The 24,054-nt window shown below is 46.9% G+C and overlaps 1 protein-coding gene across 1 annotated transcript; it reads right to left on the bottom strand.

Annotated features, from left to right (window-relative positions):
* Positions 1–1,341: 1,341 nt before the first annotated feature.
* On the bottom strand, positions 1,342–17,632 carry DOC2A (double C2 domain alpha). Its single transcript, XM_083707459.1, is given in 12 exon segments — positions 1,342–2,115; positions 2,426–2,522; positions 2,650–2,731; positions 3,093–3,250; positions 4,368–4,427; positions 5,280–5,406; positions 5,526–5,635; positions 6,397–6,471; positions 8,875–8,954; positions 13,907–14,153; positions 17,373–17,497; positions 17,500–17,632. Coding segments are annotated over 12 exon segments (1,410 nt in total). The 5' UTR covers positions 17,609–17,632; the 3' UTR covers positions 1,342–1,975.
* Between the last annotated feature and the right edge of the window lie 6,422 nt (positions 17,633–24,054).

The raw sequence follows: 24,054 nt of genomic DNA, 5'->3' as shown, positions 1-24,054 counted from the left end.
TAATCATCTTTGGGAGATCCTGGAGAACAGGTGAAGTGCCACAGGGCTGAAGGCTATTGTTCGAGATCTTGGAAAGGAGGATTTGTGAAATGAGTCTATCTGACTTCAGTGCTAGGGAGGATAACTAGATTTCTAGGGAGTCAATTTGCAAGCACCTTGATAGCAATGCAATGGTCAGCAGAAGCCTGCACGGATTACAAATAATAAATGTGTGTCTATATATACTGTGTGTGTGAGGGAGGGTGAGAGGGAGAGAGAGAGAAATATAAAATCAAGTTACTAGTTTAGTGGATTGAAGAACGACTGTGAACGCAATGATCTTGGTTTCAGCAAAACACCTAATAGTGTCCCCCCATGATAATGTGATTTGCAAGCTGATTAAATGCTATGAACTAGGAAAAGATAGCATGGGAAACTGGACGGAAGCAAAATGAGATTCAACAGAAACAAATGCAGAGTTTTGCATTTAGGCAAAATAATCATGGCCGTAATCAAGTGCACAGGTATAGGGTGGAAGCAGCAGTAAAAATGAAGTTGATTTTGAGCTGAACATGAGCCAGTAGTACTGCGTAAGACTCATACAATTTTAGGTGGCATTAATACAGCCGTCATTTCCAAGACATGAGAAGTAATAGTTCCACTTTATTCTGTGCTAGTTGGACTTCATCCGGGGTACTTTGTCCATTTGTGGATGCTACACTATAAGAATGATATAGACAAGCTGGAATGGGTTCAGAGAAAGGCAGTGAAGGTGGTTAAAGGTATGGAAAACAATCCCTATGAGGAAAGGTTGAAGGAACTGGGTATGTTTAGCCTGGAGAAGAAAGCACCTTTCAAATACCTAAAGGGTTCTTACATAGAAGACTTGATCTGCTGCACCAGAGTGCAGGACTGTTACTGGATGTAATGGGCTTAAGTTACAGGAAGAGCAGGTGTTGGCTGAAGATTAGGAGAAACATTTTCATAGAAATAGCAGTTCCACAATGGGGACCCCAGTTGCCCAGAGATGAGGTGCTTTCCCTTCCTGGAAGCCTTTTAAGAAGAGGCCGGGCAGCCCGCTGTTAAGATTGCTCTCTCCCTGGATCGCCTCCAGTGATTTCAGCTTTCTGACGGAAGCAAGAATTAACAACACAATAATTTCCTGCAACCTTGTTTTTAAAACTGCTTGGGTGGTGGTGGGGTCAGCCTTGTTTGTAACAAGAGAGACTGCAGAGTCTCTTAACAAGGGATAAACAGTTTTGTCAGGCCTCTAAAAATGAGTTAGCAGGAAGAAGTGTGCCAGATGAATGCCGCTATAATCCATGCAGGAAGTTCCAGAGACAATAAACAAGAGTCCGTCCCCCCCAGCAGTTCAGGAGTATAAATTCTATTTGGCACTCTGAGGTTAAGTTGAGCAGGGAAAGGAGCTGGTGTGGAAAGCAGAGTGAAATATATTTTGGACCGCTGAAAGAAATTCCATATGGGGAAGTGGGTTTTTAACATGCTTTAAAAAAGAAAAAGAACTCAAAACCGATGCTTCAAATTTTGTGTGCCAGCAAATATCTTGTCCTTTAAAATCCAAGCTAAGCCTTGGTTTGAAAGTAGTGGGATTTCAGAGCGATGGACAGCTTGGAAAGACAGGTGTTAAGAGAGGAAGAGGACGGATAATTATTTCTGTGACTTTTCATTGATTCAAATTCTTTTTCTACAAGTGTCTTCCTGGGCTGCTCCTGTTCTTCCTGGGCTCCTCCACTCGGCTATGACCACCTCCCACTTCCCAACGCCTTAAAACACACAGAGCCAGAAGAGGCGATTCATTCCATTTAAGCCCTTCCCTAGAGCGTAATATAAATGGACACCAACGACAAGTAATTTTCAAAACGTGCAAACATCCTCGTGCAAAGGAGGGGCCCCTGGTGCTGTGCCCCTCCCTTTTTTTTTGGCAGGCAGGCAAGGTGGGAGGATGCAACTCTATATAGGCAATTGAGGTGGCTTCTCAGGGGCCGAAAGTGGAGGATTCTGGGAGCTCGTTGGTGAGCGTGTGCCAGTGCTCAAGGCGGCAGTCGGGGGTCTGAAGGCATGAGAGCCAGTGCTGTCGGCATTCTCCAGGGGCCCCTAGACCGAGAGTCACCCCACCTGTAAAAGAAAGATAAATTGGTTCTTGATGTTTGCAAATATCGCCTTCTACCCTGAAGCACAGGGTTCCCCCTCATGGGACATCCTGTGAAATAGTGGGCATGCCTCTGTTTTATACCAGTTTTGGTGTTGTGACTTCTCTAGCAAAGAATTTTGGGAGCTTTAATTTGGCGAGGCATCTGCAAATCTTATCATAGAGATAGCCGCCCACAACAAATGGCACTTTATAAATCTATGGCGTTGGTTGAGGGTCCCAGAAGGCATATCCACATTTTGTAACCCGGCCACCACCTCCTCTCGCTCTTCTCACCGATGAAGTCGTTAGATTTCCCAATGTCGTAATCCCAAACTGTTATCTCCAGGGATTTCTGACCAAGCTCTGACTGTTCGATCTCGTAGAAAAAGTCCTGTTGGGCACAGAAAAGAGACAGAATTAGAATTATTGAAGCATGTTGGCTCTTCAACCTCTCCTCGCTCTGACTGCCTCCCAAGTCTCAGAACATGCAGTTACTTCACTCGTCCTTCTTTCATCACCTCATTATATTCTGGGTTCAGCGTCTTCTTCTTCACGGTTGTTTTATGCTTTGACTTCTTCTCTACGTCTGGCCTCAGGTACCTGCCAAAACAGCAACGGGGACTGAGCCTGTTTGTCTAGACTATTTGTCGTCTTCCTTTCTGTCTCCTTCCCCCAAAAGGCTGCGAGCCACCCTTAAAATTCTGCATGCAAGTGCTAAAAACCACCACCGTACAGCTGCAGAACATTATACACTCAAAATGCCGGAAATACAGAAGAAAATGCAAAATGATTACATAGACACAGCATTGTAATGAAGTTAATTCCAGGGTCATTAAAAGCAATCCCTGAAAGCTTTCCTAAAAATGGGGTGTCCTTTTTCTTTTAGTCTTCTGAATATGCCTGCAGGCTAAGGAAAGGGTAGGCCTCTCTCTTAGGGCCAAGTGTAAGCGCAATTCCTCACGTTTTTACATAAGGGTCTGAGTATCCACACACATCCATGGCAGCTAAGTGGGCACAGCGAAGAATAGACACCAGCAATCCACGATGCTCGGAGATGTACGTGAGGGCGAGCAGGATACGACCCCTTTCCTCCAGGGCCCAGCCGGCTGGGGGTTCTAGCTATGGAGCAAGGAAAAGGAAAGAGCATGGAGCGCTTTTGTGCAAAATATCCACCCAGCAGCCTCCCAAAAACAAACCTTGGCAGCCTGTCAGGTCTGGCCCTGGGCATTTTGACACCCCAGGTTAAGGCTTCAGAAGGCCTCTTGGGTCTCTTTCACCCATCCTTGGCAGGCAGCTCTCCCTGGCATTTCCCTGGCACATTGCCTGTTAACATTGAATTGATCCTCTATCCTGTCAGGCCCACTATCCACTTCGCTTGCCCGAAATTTCAGCCTGGCAACTTATTTCTGACTCGACCTTATTTATGTCACAAAATGAATATACCACTTGACTGTAGTAGTAGTAGTGGTAGTAGTAGTAGTAGTGGTAGTAGTAATAATTAATAAACCTCTGAAGTAGTTTGGAAGAAAGATGTGTCTGAGGGTGAGCATGATAGCAGGGTAAAATACTAAAAATAACCAAAGTACATGTTTACCCTCCCCCCCCCCCGCTTTTTCTCCTCACAACAACCTTGTGAGGTAGCTTAGATTGAGAGGTGTTGACTGGAAGTCTCCATGATAATTTTTTAAAATGGTTGAAATTGGAATTAAAAAAAACGGGGCCCTCCACTCCTAGTCCAACATTGTAATCACTTTGCTGCAGTGGACCATACAGCTTTTCTTCACAATATTTGGGGGAAAGAGCCTGCTTGACAGGCTTAAGTTCTGGGCCCTAATTATATAAATAAATTGTACCAAGAGATACATCACGGTGGGGACCAAATGTGGGTCTCCAAGCTTCTGTATCTGGTCTTTGGGACCCTTATCCAGGGTCAAACACCACCCCTGATTTGCATCTTCCTTGGGTGTTTTTGCCCGGCTGGAATAAGTCCTTGAACTTGGATAATGGTTCCTGCTTGGGTTGAGGGTAAAAAGGGTGTGTAAAGTGTGTGTGTGTTGAATGTGTGTTGAAACTGTACAGAGGTAAAATTCATATTTGTTGCTCTGTCCACTTTTAGCTCTGGCATGTAACCCCCTCAAAGGTTGTCTAGAAGAGATTGTGGCCCTCATGTTCCTCACTCTTAAGCTACAGGTTTTATAATGCTAGGAATAGGAAGGGGGTGGGAATACGCTCTCACCTCTCTCAGGTAACAGGAGATGCCACGCAGAGCTGCTGTCATGGAAGAAGGGGATGCCAGCTGTTGAGGGAAGTGAGGATTGAGAAAAAAAAATCTGTTTTCCCTGCTCTTCCAAACAGAAACATGAGCAAAGTTGGAGGAGTCAAGGGACAGAGTGAGTGAGCTAGTGCACAGAGGAGGGAGAGGAAAAACTCCCTTGACATTTGGAAGTACAGACTGGTACACAAGTATGATGACTTGTAGGCATAAGGGATTAACCCAATAGAATCAAAATGCAATATATCCTGTGCATGGGGGTGGGTGGGTGGAATCAGTGACAAGATAAGAGATGTGTTAATTTACTACACCCATAAAATCTGAATTCTGTGAACAGTATTAAATTGTAGAATGGAACTGCACACTTGCTGGTAAGGTGACGTATTTTGCTTTTGTTGGTCACTGGGGAGCAGCAAGGAGACCCACCCTCACCACTCAAAATCCCGAGTTATATCCCCTCCTTGCCCCTTCTGAGACACCTTCTAGCCCACTGGAGGATCACAAAAAATCATGTGCATAAAATATGCTACAGGCAGGTTGCTGCCTGCAAGTCTTTTCACCTCCACTCGTCGTGAGTTAGCTGGGCTTTTTACACCACAACTATTCCAACTGCTGGCGAAGAAGAATCACTTGTGAGATGCTGGTGACTGGCAGAAAGCTCTGAGTTTGGCAGAGCAGGGGAGTAACTCAGGCAGGTCCCAGGGAGAGGAAGGCCTGCGAGCTGTTAGTGGGGATTGGTACAGGGGGACAAGGGACTGGGCAGCCAAGCAGCTAGAGGATGTGCTTGAGGATCCTTATCAATTCATAAAAGAAACCAATAGATCCTGATTCCTGACTCATTTTGAGATATGCAACCCGCTTGTGCCCGACTCTCACTGGTTGTTGTCTTTCCAAGCACAGATTGAAGTGTCTCTTCTGGCCAGGCTGGAGGCGCCTCAGGGGCACCCGGGTCTCTCCAATGAACTCATTGTGGGTCAGTTTGTCCTCATCGCAGACGGAGATTCTGGGAAGCAGAGAGAGAGAAAAAGGATCCAAGGGTGTGAATGCCAAAGGGAGCATGGGAATGAAAGAGGACCCTGTAGATTGGGATTTTAAGTCAGCGGGGCAGGGGGTGGGTCTTACCGCAGAGTTTTTCGGGCCATATCCTCAGCTGTTATTCCAATGTAAGTCAGAGCCTCATTCCACACAGGGTTGAGAGTGTTGTGCTGGGTTCGTGTTTTCAGTTTGTTCGCCTGGAGAGGAGAAGGTTTTTTGGGGGGCGGGGAGGCATTGGAATGGAAGAGCAGAATATTCTAGTAAGACCAGAGGCTGGAAGCAGGAGAATGGTGGCATGGAATTATCAATGTCTTTCTATTTATTCTCTCCTGATAATTACTGATAGCCCCTTTTCCAAACTGTGCTTTATTGAATGTCTTTAAAAGAGTCTGCAATAGAATCGTCTGGTTTCCCATATTTGCCTGATGTGGCCTAGTCTACTGAGGTGCATGGCTCTGGCTTGCTCCATCTTTTTCTCCCTGGATGTTGGAGTGAGTGGCCGGATGCATGAGCTACTCTGCTTAGCTACAAAGAAATGAGGGAACTGTCCTTCAACCTATTTGTCACTGCTCAGTGTTGACCTTGGAGCAGAACCTACCGGAGGTATAGATGCATGGGTTAAGTGAACTCTGGAAATTGTAGCTCTGGGGGGGGGGGGGACAGGGGTCACCTAACAACGCTCGGTACCTTTAACTACAGTTCTCAGGATTCTGTGGAGGAAGTGAAGTCTGTATAAAATGGTATGATACTGCTTTAAATGTTTGGCACTGATGGGGCTTGAGAAACACTGCCTTCCTCCTGTTCTACAGGGACACAATATCTCCAGCTTGGTTAAACACCTCATCTTTTCTCTGCATGGCTTGTTGGTGGTGGTAGCTGTTCATGTGTATATTGGATAGTGCTAGGCCCAGGAACTGTGAGACAGTGAAAGTGGAGGCGAATCTGAAGCCATGTTTACCTTGCAGGCTCCGGGAAGAAGGTGCAGTTTGACATAGGGGTCAGCCAGGCCATTGAAATCCATCGGTTTCAGACCCTGAGAATAAGAAGACAGTGATCAGCTCCCCTTTAAACAAAATATTGTCCTTATACATTTCATTAACATATCAAGAGAATGCTTCATGCTTTTTTCTCAGACACGCAGTCCTTCGACTGTTGCACACATGACCACACGCCTACACAAGAAGCAGGAAGAAGTGTGACAGTTGTCTTGACCTTATGCACAGTGTTTCTACTGCATATCTTGACTTGCAGTGTAAATGTTTTGAATGTCATGGCTAACACCCCACTTTTCCATGGACAGACCTCTGAGGTCGTTAACATAACGAAGAAATAGAAACAACCAAAGCAACAGCAAAGCAAACCTGCAACAGATACAGATAGGTAGCTGTGTTGGTCTGCCATAGTCAAAACAAAAAAAATTCCTTCCAGTAGCACCTTAAAGACCAACTAAGTTAGTTCTTGGTATGAGCTTTCGTGTGCATGCACACTTCTTCAGATACACTGATGGACTTCAATTGTGTATCTGAAGAAGTGTGCATGCACACGAAAGCTCATACCAAGAACTAACTTAGTTGGTCTTTAAGGTGCTACTGGAAGGAATTTTTTTGCTGCAACAGATAGATAGAGTTTTTTTAAAAAAAGCTGATAGCTCAAGCTGAAGCAAAATCAGTAATGCAAAGGATTATTCCCTTCCATACAAATGCTTAAGAAGCCAGGTCTCTGTTGCTTGACTAAAAGCAAGCAATGAGGTGGTCTTATGGGCTGCCCAAAACTTAGCTTTGCCTGGTGTTCCTTCTCTTCCACTGTATTTCAGATGCCAGGGTAAGGGACAGAGATCAGGGTTTCAGCTGCTGAGCCACATGTCCAAGCAGCAGGAGGGGAGGAGGGAGTCCCAACTGCAGGTTCAGCAGAGAAGGGGCTATCTGTGCCCTCACCCCAATGCTGAAGGACCAACTCCTATCATCCCTGATGACTAGCCATGTTGGCTGGGTGTGATGGGAGCTGAACAACAACATCTGGTAGGCCACTGTTTCCCCATCCCTGATTTAGGGACTTAAAGGTTAAGACTTGCACTCTAAATCAGGTCTGCAAATGAATAGGGAGCCAGTGATATGGATATAGCACTGGTATAATAATATTATGCTCTGGGCACCTCAACCTAGATCAGGCATAGGCAAACTCGGCCCTCCAGTTGTTTTGGGACTACAACTCCCACTATCCCTGACCACTGATCCTGTTAACTAGGGATGATAGGAGTTGTAGTCCCAAAACATCTGGAGGGCCGAGTTTGCCTATGCCTGCCCTAGATAATAAGCTAGTTGCTGCCTTCTGAGCCAATTGAAGTTTTTAGACACTCTTCAAAAGCAGCCCTGTGTAGTAGTTATTCTATGTATGAAGCCAGAATTAGAGTGAGGTTGTTTATGGGGCATAAGAAACATAGGAGAACTCTGGGGAGGGCCTCAGTGAGCTTTGCAGAATCTGTGGGACGAGACAAGTGTTCGGGCAGAGAAGCCTTCTTGAATAATCCTCATAAAAGTGTCGGCTTGCCTTTGTTGAAGGGAACACAGACTCAACGCCACTCGTGGCTAAAATAAATTATTCTGAGTCTTGGAATGCTTCGTGCTGTGATTTCTTAAACACTGTTCAGAGCCGCTGCTAAAGCATCAAGCTAAATTGGTTTCGTTGAAGGATTGCCACAGGGAAAATGGCACTTCCAGTTATATAGAAGGCAGGAAAAACAAAAAACACATCATGTTAACACACCCAGAATAGTTTGGGAGGAAGCCCCTGCAACGTGGGGGAGCAAAGAGAGAAGAGAATGGTATGTGGATTAATGGTCATCAGTCGTGGGGGGGAATGGGAGCCTGAGGTGTGGTGCTGGGGCTCTGGGTAATGAAGATGGAGGGCAAGCGTTACTTTTGCTGTGGTTCTGAACTGCCGCATTGTTTCCCTTGCTTTCCCCATCCCTTCTCTGTTGCCACGGCAACCCCAGATGCCTGCGGATACCCGGTTGCCTGGCGCGTCGCCGAGGTGCTTGAAGATGCTGCAAGCCCACCAGCTGGCAGGGGAGAGGGGGCTTGTGTTTGTTGGCATGTATGTGAGGGTAGGGGTTGTGCAAACAGAGCCGGCTGAAGTCCGCGGGGGGTTTGTGTGAGAGAGGTGGGCCTTTGAGTGAACCTCTCTGCTTTCCAGAGGCTTGGAGGAGAAGGAACGGGTTGAGATGCAGGCGAGAGAAAGGAAACAGACTGAAAATGAGCAGCGCTGGCTCCCTAATGAGATTTCCCCTCCTTGTGTGGCCTCTCTTATTAAATCATGTCCCTCTGTTGTGAAAACGAGACACAGAATGCAGAAAGCCTGCGGGTCGGAACAAAAAAGCATCATCCATTTGCAGGAGAGCAGTTGTTTCTGGGGCACTTTGCCAGATTGCCATCATTACCTTGGCCCGTAGGATGGTGCAGTCAAGGGTGCAGTTTTCGGGATCATAGAGAATGTCAAATTCAAGAGTCCCAAGCGATGCTGGTAAAGGAATCGGGTGCCAAACAGAATGAAGAAAAGGAATCAGTCAGTCGCATCTGAATTTTCTTTTTCCTCTCTCTTCCTTGTAATCATACAATCTGCCTGCATACTGAGCTCCCTCCATCTGCCTATATTACCTGTCTACCTTTCTGCACTGCTCACCACTATAGGTTTGCGTAGAAGTCATCTGTCAGCCAGCTGGCATTATAGATGCAGCTATTTTCTCTGAGATCGAAAAAATAATAATCAAACCCCCACCTCTCCCAGATAACCCAGGCACTAATAAAACTGGGATGTTATGCTGCGACCTGCATAAATCATGCCAGTTAGGCCAATTCACCTAAGTATGCATAATTTATTTTGCTTCTGCTCAGGGGAGGGGAGAATCAAAGGGGCTGAGCGGTGCATCAGAGCCCTATATCCTGAGTACAGTAAACCCTGCTGAACTCCCTTCCCATTGGTATACATAACCCATATCAGACATAACCCATATAGTTCTGATTCCGTCTTTACAACCACCAAGTCTAGGAAAATTGTGTGTGTGTGTGTGTGTGTGTGTGTGTGTGTGTACGCATGTTTTTTTTTTACAGCAATGGAAGGTTCTTAGCATTTATGTATTTATTTAATAAAATGTATATAGTACTTGTACGAAAAAACAACAACAACCCTCAAAGCAGTCTACAAAAAGATAAAACAATAAAATGGAGAAAAATTCACAGCCCTGCTTTAAAACATACAAAAGTTAAAATACTGAAACAGATTAAAATTACCTCAGCTCTCTAAGTGTCTGGGTAGGCTCGTCTAAGCAAAAATGTTTTTAGCAGGTGCCGAAAAGTGTACAGTGAAGGCACTTGCTTGATCTCAATAGATGGGGAGTTCCAAAGTGCATTAAACAATCAAATTCTTACCCCTGCTGAATGGGTATTCTGTGGCACCTGTAGCTGTGCCAATTCCACCAACTGAAGTGGCTGAGTGGGAATATGTGGGGTAAGGCGATCTCATAGGTAAAGCAAGTTGTTAAGGCCTTTGTATACTAATAATAACACCTTGAACCTGGCCTGGTATCAAATCAGCAACCAGAGCAGATCTCTGAGCACAGAGTTGGACCTTGCTGGGAGTCGCGTGATCACACCCTTTGAACCTGCATGGCCTACCTTCTGATCTCAGGTGAAAAGGGAGCAGCTGTAGTACTCAAGGTTCTGTGCTCTGCACATGCTCAAAGGCATTGTTACCACTCCATATATTTTAGGGTAGAAACCTGGTGTGACAAAAAAGTAGGCTTCTACCTACTCCATGCATCTTACTTACATTATTGGTCTTTAGCTGCAGATCCCTTTCGCACACAGTTTTCCACCCGCAAAGTCGAAATGAGGACCATGCTTGTGTCTGCATCTCCAGCCGCTGTATACCTCTGTTCTGGGTACACAGAACAGCCTACATGCGTGCAAGTCATACATGCACAGGTGTTCCCCGCACAGTCAGAGAGAAGCAGGCTGCATGGACAGAGAGCCTGTGGTGTGCAAGTGGTACACTTGTAGCTCTGTGCACAAAGAGCTGGGGAACAGGGAGAGTGGTGCAATCCTGCTGCTCCTCCACTTAACGCAGCCAGGCTGCATGGTTGGAAGACTGTGTGAAATGAGCTTATGTGTCAGTCCACCTACAGATTTGTCCCTGCTGCTTTCCATCTGGGTGCATCTTTACATGCACTGGTTCATAAATTGCTTTCTGTGCATCCAAATCCATCCATCCATCCTCTGGCGTGGACATTTTACCTTTCTGCCTTTCTGCCCTTCTGTCTCTTCCCATCCATCCATCCATCCATCCATCCCTCTGCCTTGATCTATCCATCTTCCTTTCTTCCTCCACTCTGGCTCTCCCTTACCACCAACACCACCCCATTCCATTCATCCTTCCACCCCTCCGCCTTTCCTTCCCTCCCTCCTTACTGGTGTGTGTAACTACACATGCAACTCTACCAGCTTGCTTGCGTGCAAGTGTGTTGTGTGCACATGCGTAGACGAGAATACGAAACCGTCTCTCTCTTAAAGGCAAGCTGTTGTGTCAGTGAGGGTGTCAGTTTGTGTGGGTTTGTTTTCGTTAGGGAAGGTGGCTGAGCGAGCCATTTGTTATGTGTGAGCTTGTCCCCAGAAGTGTGTGACTGTGTTCCTTCATGCATCTCTGTGTGCGTCTCTTGTGAATCGGCACCATATGGGAGCAAAAAGCTTCTGCTCTCTGCACCAGAGTGCTTCTCGATGACTGCTGGGGCTGTGGTGTGTACAACGTGGTTTGCCTGTCATGCTAAGCCAAGTCACGGCTTAGTGCAAACGGACAACTGTGCTGCCGACTGAGAGAGGAGATTGCAGCTGCTTGGCTCCGCCCAGCTCTTTCTGCTATTCTGCTGCACCGAGCTAAGCTTTGGTTTCGCTCGGATGCTGTCCCAACCTGGGCTCGTGGTGTAGATCTCTTCTGACTCAGCAGAGTTGGAACCAAGGTTTGCCCCATGGTTTATGGCCCACGATTCACAGCTTTAACACTGCAATGGATCTTGCTCCCCCATCAAGACTTCTAGGGACTGGATGCACACAAAATGTTCTTACAGAGCCGCGGAAGGCTCTCCAACCGTTAATTCCTATGGCAACACATCACCTGTGCCTGTTACTTAAACAAAGCCAAATCTGTCTGGCAGGTTTAACCACTAAGTCAGGGGCTGGGGAATCTCAGGTGTAGGTGCATGGGGGGGGGGTGTTATTGGTTTGTGTTGTTGTTTGTTCTTGTTTTTTTATTATGTATTGTGTTTTTACTTTGTTTTTTTTATGTTGCGAACCTCCCTGAAATCTACGGATGAAGGACAGCACACAAATTCAGTAAATAAACAAATGGCGGTCCTTCAGGCTGTGCTGTCTGGCCCTTAGCACACTTCCCAGGCTAAGCCCCGTCTTCCCAGACCACACCTTCCCCATTCCATCCTGCTTTTGCCTGGCTGGAATGTATCCTTGAACTGAGGTAGCAACTCAGGAGCCAGGATGGAGAGATATATGTGTTTTGTGTGATGTGGCTGGAACAGCCAAACTGTTGCCCCATGTAGCCCCTGGCACACAGCCCCTGGTAGGCTGCTTACAGGCGAATGTGGCCCTCAGGCTGAAGAAAGATTGCCAGCCCTTGACTTGAGCATTACTTCTGTTGTCCAGACCCCAACCTTACCACCCTAGGATCTTTGCGATGGATGGGGACTCCTATAATGACATGAAGGCAAATATTTGGAAGCTTTGCCTGTGTGTGAACTGAGAAAAGTTGTTTGTTGTAAATAGTTGTGGGGAGGTGTACGTATGAGAGAGAGAGAGAGAGAACACAAACCTGTGTGTGAAGAAGAGCACAGGTGTGTACCTATGTGAGTGTACCAAGAGTGTACCTATGTAAGCACTGAAGTATCTCAAACGCTGGCCTGAATCTCAGCACATTGACTAAAGTAAGTCATGTTGGCCTCAGTCATTTTTCCGACTTCCAAAGGAGTCCTCTTAAGTTGGCAGCCTTGTTGCACAACTTGTATTACTAAGACAGGAGATATGCAGCACAATCCTATCCATGCTTCTTCAGAGGTAAAAAGTAAAGGTAAATGACCTCTGGATGGTTAAGTCCAGTCAAAGGCGACTATGGGGTGCGGCGCTCATCTCGCTTTCAGGCCGAGGGAGCCGGCGTTTGTCCACAGACAGCTTTCCAGGTCATGTGGCCAGCATGACTAAACCACTTCTGGTGCAACGGGACACTATGACAGAAGCCAGAGTGCATGGAAACGCCTTTTACCTTCCTGCCGCGGTGGTACCTATTTATCTACTTGCACTGGCATGCTTTCAAACTGCTAGGTTGGCAGGAGCTGGGACAGAGCAATGGGAGCTTACTCCGTTGCAGGGATTCAAACTGCCAACCTTCTGATCAGCAAGCCCAAGAGGCTCAGTGGATTAGACCACAGCACCACCTGCATCCCTATCTTCAGAGGTAAGTCGAGAAGTAAGGTCAGTGGGGCTTCCTTTCACAGGTCAGTGTGTCAGGAATGCCTTGATGTGTGTATACAAGAAGGCAGAGAGGGAGAATGAGGGTCTGCATGCAAGGCTGTGAGTGAGAGTGCAAGGGAGAACTTTCCCACCAGGTGATGTGATTCCTGAGTCATTGTGTGGTGAAAACAGGGCTGGTCACAAGAGCCCTCTCAATATATTAACTCTACATGTAAAGGAGGTTCTAGGGGGCACCCCTTCCGAGTGGGAATTCTTGTGTAAAATTTAGGCAAGCGTGTGTTTGTGATATGGGAGGGCTGGGAGGCATAGATCATCTGAAAGGCTTGGTGTTTCTGAGAACCGCTGCATGAAATGCATTGTGACAAAATGCAAGACTTACGTTCTCAGATGCAGGTAAGAGATAGTGTCTAAGGAAGTACCATAAGTGTGTGGGAGAGAAAATATAGGTATAAAAAAGTGGCTGGCAGGACTCTTGTAGTGAAGCCCTGGGTGACAGTATGTGAAAAATTTATGGACATTTATATGTATGAAAATGTCTCGAATTTGTGCCTGTTTTGGTTTGAGACTCTTCTGTACGTATGCACATAAGACACAGCTACTAGCTGCACATTCACTCAACATTTAAAGCACATGGCTTTCCCCCAAAGAATCCTGGGTAAATGTGCTTTCAGTGAAATTAGGCAGGTGGTGTGTATGCAGCCACTCTCTCTTGTTCACATGTGTGGCTGTAAAAATGTGCAAAGGCAAGCGAGCTGGTGTGTAAGATGACAGCCAGTGTGAGTGAGTGAGAGAGAGTCTGCATGTGTGAACATGCATGCATCAGATATGTGGTTCAGGCCGCCTATACCCCTCTCCACCCCCCATGGAATGAAGAGATGGTTTGATCCAGAACACCTGGGTCCTCTCCCCTTCAAAGGCATGGAAGAGAGGGCTCATACTCACTGCTGTCATCAGAATCGTCTCCGTCCGCCGAGTCTCCTTCCCCGGTTCCAGGGGGCATGGCCGCAGCCCCTTGACCCCTCATTCTGTCTCGTGTCGCCAATACTCCCTCCAGCCCAGGATGTGGGAAATAGGCAGAGATTTGGGCAATGGGCCGGATTGGCCCTGGGGACACATCAATGGCCATATGTTCCCGGATAGGGACTGGAGCACGTTCTCCACGTCGGACGGTCATTGGAGGTGCAGTCAGCTGTGGAGGATGGAAAGAGATGTTTATTTTGATTCATTATTCCACCGTGAGCACCAGATGTAGGCTGATGTGGAACACAATTCTATGTCTAATTACTCAGAAGTACGGTAAGTTTCATGGGGCCGTCGCTCTCAGGTAAGTGTGCCCAGGTTTGTGCAGCGGTTGAAGGATGCGCACACACCATGTATTTAAAGCACATTACTTCCCCCACAGAATCCTGGGAACTGTGGTTCACCCACCACAGAGCTACAATTCCCAGCACCCTTAGCAAACTCCTAGCAGGTAGTAGTCAGGGGCATAGTTCCTCTTCTGACTATTGTGGTTCCATTTAGCCCACCTTGGGACGCGGGTGGTACTATGGGTTAAACCACAGAGCCTAGGACATGCCAATCAGAATGTTGGTGGCTTGAATCCCCGCGATGGGGTGAGCTCCCTGCTCCTGCCAACCTAGCAGTTCAAAAGCACGTCAAAGTGCAAGTAGATAAATAGGTACCGCTCCGGCAGGAAGGTAAACAGCATTTCTGTGCGCTGCTCTGGTTTGCCAGAAGCGGCTTAGTCATGCTGGCCACTTGACCCGGAAGCTGTAGGCTGGCTCCCTCAGCCAATAAAGCGAGATGAGCGCCGCAACCCCAGAGTCAGTCACGACTGGACCTAATGGTCACGGGTCCCTTTACCTTTTCAGCCCACCTTGACTGACAGCCATCAATGAGTGGGACATACAGCAAAGTGTTCCAGTGAATCTTCACCTAGCAAGAGTACTCCTGCTTAGAGTGCTAGCCAGCCATGCCTCCCACCAGGGCACTCCATTCCACCCTCTGATTTTCTCAACCTGGGAAGGTAGCCCATCTAGAAGAAGAAAAGCTCCGATCCCAAACCTCTGCTGCTTTGCAGGATGTCTTCAGGAGACGAAAAGGCTAGGGAGTAAACCCTACACAAATCCAGAGAGGAATCCCTAAGACAGTTGGGTGGTGCCTTGTACACCTTCCGGCATCTCCTGCAGCCAAGCTGGTGCCAAACCTATTGCCCTGCTTTCCTTTTCTTGCCGTCTAGGGCAGCCCAGGACCTCCATATGCCCTGCTCAGGCTTGTTTCCTGGGAGGTCACTTTGGTGCTGCTAGCGCAACGGTTTGAAGGCACACTCCATTGTCTCTCGAGACAGAAGGATGCCAGCAGCAACAATTCCATGGTTACTGAGCATGCTCAGCCTTTAATGGATTGTTTTAAGCCTTCCCCACCCTCCCTCTAGGGATTTATTTATTTTTACAAAAGTTTTTTTGTGGGGGTACTTCTGCAAGCATGTGAAAATCCCCCCTCTATCCTCAATGGCTCCATTCCCAAGTTAACTATTAGAGGGAACAATCAACACCCCCCACAAAATTTTCTCATCCTCCTTTAAAGCGGTCTAAGCCCCAGACCACAACCACTACATCCTGTGACAACAAATGCCATAAACCAATTACACATCGTGTTAAGAAATGTTTCCTGTACCCTGATCTTTTCCACATCAATTTTACTGCATAATCCCAAATTCACGTGTTATGAGGGAGAGAGAATTTTTCTCTGTCCACACCAAGTGTAAATTTATGCTCTTTGACTGTGACCCTTCCCCAGTCATCGTTTTCCTAAGAGAGAGCCCTTAAAGGTGTTGGCCTTTTCTAACCAGGCAGGCTGATTTTTGATTCCTTACAGCTGGTTCCTGAGTCCAATGTTTGTTTCGCCTTCCTTGTTTCGCCTGATTCCAATGTTTGTTTCGCCTTCCGACACATTTCGCCTTCCTTCACACGTTATGGGTGTAAACTGAGCACCACAAAGACCTGGGCTGGTTCCCATTTTCTATATGCTTCCCGTTCTCTAAAGAAGGGAAACTTTCCCAGTAAAACCGAAAAGAATGTTTTGGCTTAATTGTGGATTTCTCTCTCTCTTTTGCTGGAAAATACCAAGGAAGAACTTTCAGCTGCATCTGTTCACATTATGCAGGAAATCTGCTCTCTCCTGTCCATCTTTTTAAAAATGAGTTTTATGTTCCTTTATCGAAAGTCAAAAGTTACAGAGTGAGGAGCAACGGGCAAAACTGGTGGCTCTCCCCCCCCCCCCTCTGAAGCATCAGAACTGAGTTCTTCAGAGGTCCATCCATGCACTGAGGCTGAAATCCTGCACATACTTACCTGGGAGTAAGTCTCACTGAACTCAGTGGGGCTTACTCCTGAGTAGGCAATATAGGCTCGCATGGCGAGTGACTTCTGTTTTTTGTTTGTTTTTATGAAACCCCACAGTGTGTTAGAAGTGACATTAAATGAAGCATTGACAAATCGATGTCATGTTGTAATGGAACGTAGATGGGCCAAGCGGCAAGATTTACAACTCCGTAGACACGCAGGCAAAAGCTGTAGAATTCATTTACTGTGCTGGGTTTTGTGTGTGTGTGTGTGTGGTAGTGAGCCGATTCTAATTGAATAAGGAAATTGCATCGCCAGAAGCATAATGGCATTTTGATATGACAGTTTCTTTAGAGACCGGCGTTCCTGCGAGGGTTATTTTTAATTAATTGGTATTGGATTATTAACCGATATTAATAGAATGAGTTTGCTAAATTGAGTTGTCTTTTTATTATTATTTCTTTTATGTCTGTGGATTTTTTTCTCTCTTCACTCGTCAATTCTCAATCAGTTTCACCTACTCTCAGAATTGCCCTCTGATCTTCCTGCCCAGAATCTGCCCCACACATATGTAAATCAATGCAAATAACCTGTAATTACCTAACATCTTGCTCTCCCCCCTGACTTATTCCCTTCTCCCACACCGTCCACCCCACTTCTAAGCAATTTACCCCTTCACTTCTCCCCCCATACTTTCCAAATACATTCTAAATTCCCCACCGGACTCCAAGAGAGATGCCTGAATAGCCCTTTCCCTGTGATTCCATCTTGCACCAGCCCCACACCCAAAAAACTGCCCCTAGGAGCTGCCTTTTCTACCCCCCACCAACCTCCCCCCAAATTGCACTAGCCCCCCCATGCACAAAAAGACCTCGCAAGCAACTCTTCCAACTCCCCCACTTCTTCAGAAACTCCTCCAGAACCTGAAACCCCACATCCCACCCCCTTTCCCCCCAACTTGCCCCCCACAACTGTCTTCCCACCTTCCCCCAAAGTAGTGCCTGCACCTTATCCTCGCACCCACGGGACCCCAACCTCCCCCCCACCCTCTGCCCCCATCCTACCTGGGTGCTGCTCCTGTCAACAGGTAACGGTGGGGAGGGGGATAGCGCAGCGAATGAGAGGCGGTCGATTGGGGGATCCCACAGACTTAGAGAGAGAGGGAGGGAGGGAGAGAGAGAGAGGGAGGGAGGGAGAGAGAGAGCTCAAGGGAAGAGGGGGGCTTGCAGGCAGGGAGGTGGAGACAATGGAGAACCGGGGAAGGGAGGTGCAGGGTGCAGAGATCTGATATGCAATACATATATTAGATCCGATAGACGATGAAGGATGGACTTGATCTGTTTGGGCTGAACGCCTGTGTCTAGCAAGAGAAAACTGGTTGCACAGTCTGTGCATCTATTTACACCCAGAGAGAGTGATCTGGCATCTGATAATCAGATCTAAAGATTGAGGCTTGATAACATAGGAATAGAGGGTGATACAAGCATTTCTGATCTGCAATATCTAAGTAGAAAGTTGGATAGAATATACATCTCCTAAATCTCCCTCTAAGTGTGTACATAGTGAATAGGGGGAAGGAAAGATAGCAGGTTGAAGAATTTTGCATTTTTTTAAAAAAAGCCCTGGTCCCATCATATGCATTAGTCTTAGGGTAGGTGGGGATTTTTGTTTTTTTTAAAAAAACAAGCTTTGCAAAACGACATGGGAAATGCAGTTTAAAACACCTACCAATGCAATGGATTGTCAAAGGGAAGGAATGGGCTATAGGCAGGAGAAGGGGTCTGATGTGACAGACTGGATGGGAATTGTGTGTTTGTGGGGGTTTTGTGTGTGTGTGTGTGTGTGTGTGTGTGTGTGTGTAAGATAAAGAAGAGTATTTGCAAGTATGGAGAATGGATGGAAGGGGGGGGCACCCTGCCCACCTTGCAGCAAGACACTGTATAGGGAAAAGTAAAGAAAAAAGTGGTGTGTTTGTAGATGTGGGTGATTCAGTGGGGAGATGGCTCAAGGGGTTTGGGGCCAGGGTAAAAGGATGAAAAGTCATTGGCTTAATTCCAAGGGTGGATGGGGAAGGAGGGGGTGTTGCGTGCCCCATGGCGGGGCAGTTTGTACAAGTTGTGTGTGTGTATTGAACATGGGCATGGAGAAAATCGTGCCAGAGTTGGGCAAAAGGCAAGCAGGCATAGGAGCTGTATGGGCACGCTAGTGACGGGAAGTCTATGGCAGCAATTCTGTGGGTTTCTCTGAAGAAACCATGGTCCTGCCATCTCAACCCACAAGTTCTTGCCCACCCCACAGGGGTGGGGGTGCCTCCCCCCCCTCCCAAGACTGTGAATTCTACCCAGCTTGCCACTCCGTTTTCGTTTTATGTGGGTTGAGTCGTGAGGTTGCAAATGCAGCCCAGAGGACCTTTAAAATATCTGAAGCTGCGTGGCATTATTGCGTCCCTTGAGTTTTGGGGGACTGAAGTTTTTTCGCTCTCCCCCCTGCCTCCTCCCCTCCCCTCTGTTACTATGGCAACCCTGTCCTGGACCTACTCCAGACCAGGAAATATTTGTGATGCTGCATATGCTGTTGAATGACATTTTAAGTGTGTTAGTCAAATAGATAAACCTGCATTTTAGGCAGGGGAGCCCGGCCAGAATTCCTGAATTTCTTGGAAAGTGGGGCTTAATCAGAGTCATTGTTTGTGAGGGCCTGCCTGGAAGATGTGGAACAGAATAAGGCCCCCACTCCAGACTGGAGGATGTATTCCGCAACATCTTTGTGACACAGCATGGTGGATTTATTCTGCTTTATCGGCTGTTCTGCAATGCCTCCCCAGTGCTGCCACATTATTGCTCTCCGGAGCGGGTATAGCATAACAAAAGCAGGACAACCCTACCCCGCCCTCCACAAATCTGTGTTATCAAAAGTCAGCAAGAGGTTACAGGATATGCACTGATTGGAAATAAAGCAGTAGGACTGCCTCTAAACCTTTTGCACATGCAGATTGTGTATCGAAAGCAAGGTTGCGTCTGACCTCCCTGATAGCATCCTGTGCACAAATGATCATGAATAAAACGGATGTCTGGGGTGACCCAAAATATGGAGGTTCAGAGTGCCTTCTGTCCCAAAGTCTCCTAGGTTTGGAGTAGGAGAGCAGGGGAAAATGAGATCCACAACTCTTAGGATCCCAGGAGGTGTATAGATGCTTAATTAACACATCTAGACTTATGATAAGATTTTAACTGGGGCTGGAAGCTGCGAAATCAATTAACCAGGGCAATTCATCAACTGGAGTTTTAATCACAGATTCAAAAAGCATACTGATTAACCAAATAAACTAACCTTGAGAAAGAAAGCTCTTTATTGTGCTTCAGAAACGACCTTGGGTTGAGCAAAGGACTGTGAAGCACAGGTTTTTTAAAAAACCCCTGTATATTTCATAGTCACGTTTGGGCCTTGCAGCAAGTGTTCAGCATTGCTACCATTGCGAAGAAGAGCCACACATATTTCTTGCTTCTGCTCGGCTTTAAAAGTCTGAGCCCCAAACGTCTGACTGATTGGAAGAACATTTACAGTGTCAGCTTGTGTTATCTCTGAACTTGACAGTTAAATTCATAACTCAAAGAAAGGCAGCGAGGTACCTGCCTTCGCAAAACTGTCAGAAATAAGAAAGCGAGCGGTGGCATTTTGTTTTGTCTTTTTAAAAAATGTCATATTTGAAAAACTGCCATTTTCATTCATCAGGATGTTCCTTTAGTGATTGCATGTAGATTTAATTCATTCTGCATTCAAATTCATAATCCTTAAGCTAGGAGCACATTACTTCCACACTGGCAGCTTTTTATATACAGTGGTACCTCGGGTTACATACGCTTCAGGTTACATACGCTTCAGGTTACAGACTCTGCTAACCCAGAAATAGTGCTTCAGGTTAAGAACTTTGCTTCAGGGTGAGAACAGAAATCGTGCTCTGGCGGCACGGCGGCAGCAGGAGGCCCCATTAGCTAAAGTGGTGCTTCAGGTTAAGAACAGTTTCAGGTTACGTACGAACCTCTGGAACGAATTAAGTACTTAACCCGAGGTACCACTGTATATAAAAAAACCATCTCTACATAGTGGGGTTTGCACACGATTCTAAATACCTTTCCTACCTCTTTTTATGTGAATGCAAAAGGTGCATTGGCTAGAATGTACATTGAACACCTATTTTTTCACTTCCCCTCTTGCATTAACCGCATTCACACATGCACTGGCATGAATGGTGCTCAGGCCACGTGCAAAAAATGCTACGAGAAACTTGGATTTTGGGGGTGGTGTCTTTCCCCTCTAGGGGGCACTGGAACTTATTCCTGGACAATCCGTCTGCTGGTGGCTGCGTTGGTGTTAACATCACAGGCCCCAGTATCTGGCCTTTATGGGTTTATTTCCCTCTGAACCACAGTGAGAAAAAGGATCAATTTAATTCCCTTTGCAGCCATTAATTTTCTCCGCTATCTGTCACTTTCTGAAGCAAGAGGGGCCGAGAGACTGGAGAACAGAGAGTTTAATTAAGCAGATAAACAGCAGGGGGATGGGATACGGACCACTTTTGCCCATTGCCCCTCCCAACCCCAATTCTCATTGCCACCTGAAAGGCAGTCCCAGGCTCCCCGCTGCGAAGCAGGATGGGCCTGCGAAAAGGAATTATAATAGTTTTATGTGATATCTCTCTTTCTTATTAATTGGCTGCCTGATTATAATGCCGTTGCCGTCCAACTGGCGAGTGACATTTTGTCTCCGTCCCAGCCGCTGTACACGCCATGCCTCTGGCATTTGGGAAAGGTAGAGTGGTTGGCAGGGTGGCATCGAGAAGCAAGGAAGGGGGACCTCTGGAAATGGTGGATTCCTCTCCCCCACCCCGTGCCACAACTCTGCTCTCCCCACCTCACCCGCTTCCCTCTTCCCAAGCCCCCTGATCATCCTAGCACAGTCTGTCCAGATTTTGCTTGGCACGTTTCTTTCTTCAGCTGCTATTCCTGGAAACATTTTCACTCCCGCCTCCGGGGCTGTATTGGGGGGCATCTTGAACAGAAGCTTCTGTTTGTGTGTGTGTGTGTGCATGTGTGTGTGTGTGTAGGTGTGATATTTTGGTTTGAGGATCTGGGCGCTGACACCTGTCTCTGGAGGCGTTGAGGGAGCTGAACAAAGGCGGGAGTTGGAAGCTTGCATTTCTGCTAGGACCTCGTCCAAACTCCCCTCACTCCCCCCCCCCAAACAACAACTCATCAACAATACCTGATCCCTCCAGATTTCCAGATGTGCCTCAAATCTTAGGGTTTTCTCAGTGCTCTTTTTAACTTCCTCCTGTATGATATCCAACATGCTGTGGTTGCTAGAGGGCTGCCTTCCGATGCTTCTCTGTTATGGAGGTTGTCTTGATGGGTGGGTGAGGCTGGCGCTGATTGCATGCCCCCCACTTTGCCCCATGGGCTCACGGTCCTTTCCACCTGTGTGCTCCTCAATAACGGGGAGAGAAAGAACCATTACACTGGTGATGCTATGGAAGAGCACAAAGACTAAGAAGATTTGACCAATCGTAGCTTTGCATCCTGGGACATGGGTGGCACTGTGGGTTAAACCACAGAGCCTAGGACTTGCTGATCAAAAGGTTGGTGGTTCGAATCCCCATGACGGGGTGAGCTTCTGTTGCTCAGTCCCTGCTCCTGCCAAGCTAGCAGTTCAAAAGCACGTCAAAGTGCAAGTAGATAAATAGGTACCGCTCCCGCGGGAAGGTAAACAGCATTTCCGTGCACTGCCCTGGTTTGCCAGAAGCGGCTTAGTCATGCTGTACACCGGCTCCCTCAGCCAATAAAGTGAAATGAGCGCCCCAACCCCAGAGTTGGTCACGACTGGACCTAAGGGTCAGGGATCCCTTTACCTTTACCTAGCTTTGCATCCTATATCCTGTGACCTCTGGTACGATCATCACACCTGTCAGTCCACGTACGGGGCCCTATTCCTCCCTGTATAAAAGCCCCTTTTGTATATGAACCGTGGGAACATGAGATATCTCCCTAGAGGATCAGTGACCTGCCACCCCAGTGAACTTCATGGCTGGCTGGGTCACTGGTGGATGGTGGGCTTTCAAATTTCAGCAGTGCTCTGTGTGACACCAAAATTTGGCGCCCACTGGCTTCTCACCTTCCCTTCTAAGTCATTGTGGCATGGGTGGTAGCCTCTCTTGTTGCTTGGCTAATATCCAGGGCAGAAATATCTCGGTGACAACGGAAGATTTCAGAGACAGGAGAGGACCTAAGAGGTCTGTGCATGCTGGTCTGTCTGTCTGTGTTTGTTTCAGGCTAGCCCCAATGTGTAAGTGCTGGCAGAAAATAAAGTGTGATTTATGGGTCACCGGTAAATGGGATCTCCAGAATACAGCTGGCTTTACAGAACTCCGGTGTCCTGAATCTGATCCTCCCTATTTTCTACTTTTGGTAACAGGCAGTTTCACTTTCAGGGGTTGATTTATAACGAGAAGGGTCTGCTTTTATGACAGGATAAATGATTAACAGGAGGGTGGATGTGTCTGTTGGTAATGGAAAAGGCTGGGCCCTTTTCCCATTTGTAGTTTGGGGAGGGGAGAAATGCATCCTTGACAGTTGCAGTTAGTCTGTCATCTGGGGGACAATTTAAGCCGCAGGAGACAGGAATGTAGCCAAGATGGGATAAAAGTCTGGATAATAGTCTGGGAGATAACAGGAAGAACACATCCGAAATGAGGTTTGGAAAGCATCTAGTAAAGTTGAGGTTTGTGTTAAGAGGGAGTATAGAGATTGCTCCAGAACAGCTGGGAGAGAGTATCTCAAAATAGATTCCAAAAAAAATTAGTCAAACATGGCTGTAAATTGTCCAACAAATTAATCAAGTACCAACTTGCCTCTAGAAGGTACTATGGAAAAGCACACATTTTGAAACTTCCAGAAGAAAACCAGAAGAAAGAAAGGAGTGTGCCTGAAAGACACCTAAAGGGGAGGAAAGCTCTTTTCAGATCAGATGATTGGTTTTAAATTATGTTCCGAGTGCCCTTCATGCAAAAGATTTTATAATTATTATTGAGCCCGATGCATTTTGAACTGAGCTCTTTCTCAGGGGCACTCTTAAACAACCAATTCCATTCAGTTTCAATGATTTTGCAACAGTGTGGAGAGACTAGGATTGAAAGTGGTTGCTTAAGTGTGTCCTGGAGGAAGAACTGAGTTCGTGTGGCACCATATTATTTTCACATACCTGGAGGTTCCCTAGAGTGACCTTAATAGTTGTGAAGAAGAGGGGATTTCAACAGGTGTTGCTTGCATGATAACGGTGCTGGAGTCCTATTCTCTTTTTCATGCTTCTCCCAATAAGGTGCCCTTCTTTCCTTCCGATTGGTTCCTTGCTATTTTTCCTTTCCTTCTCAGGTCATTAGCATACCCATTTTACAGACGGGAGCAACTGAGACCAAGACACAGGTGCTTGACTCCCATGGCCAATCCGGCGGAGTTTGTGGTGGCTCTCTCATTGATGGGCCCATCAAACCCTTCACTCTCTTCAAACACCTGCCTGGCTTCCAGTACCCTCTCCGTCTAACCAGTAGCTCCTCCGCTTTCCTGTGTGGAATCCTGACTCCTCTGCCTTTCTCACTGTGTCCCATTAGGCCCTACTTTCCTCCCACAAAACCCAGGAGTCCTGTCATAAAGCAAAGGCAGGGAAGTAATGAGTGACGCATCTGCTTGCTTGTGT

This window comes from Podarcis gaigeae (genome assembly GCF_964106915.1).
Source record: "Podarcis gaigeae genome assembly, chromosome: 13".
Lineage (NCBI taxonomy): Eukaryota > Metazoa > Chordata > Lepidosauria > Squamata > Lacertidae > Podarcis > Podarcis gaigeae.
Note: the sequence above shows the minus strand (reverse complement) of the source record. Positions and strands in the feature narration are given on the sequence as shown.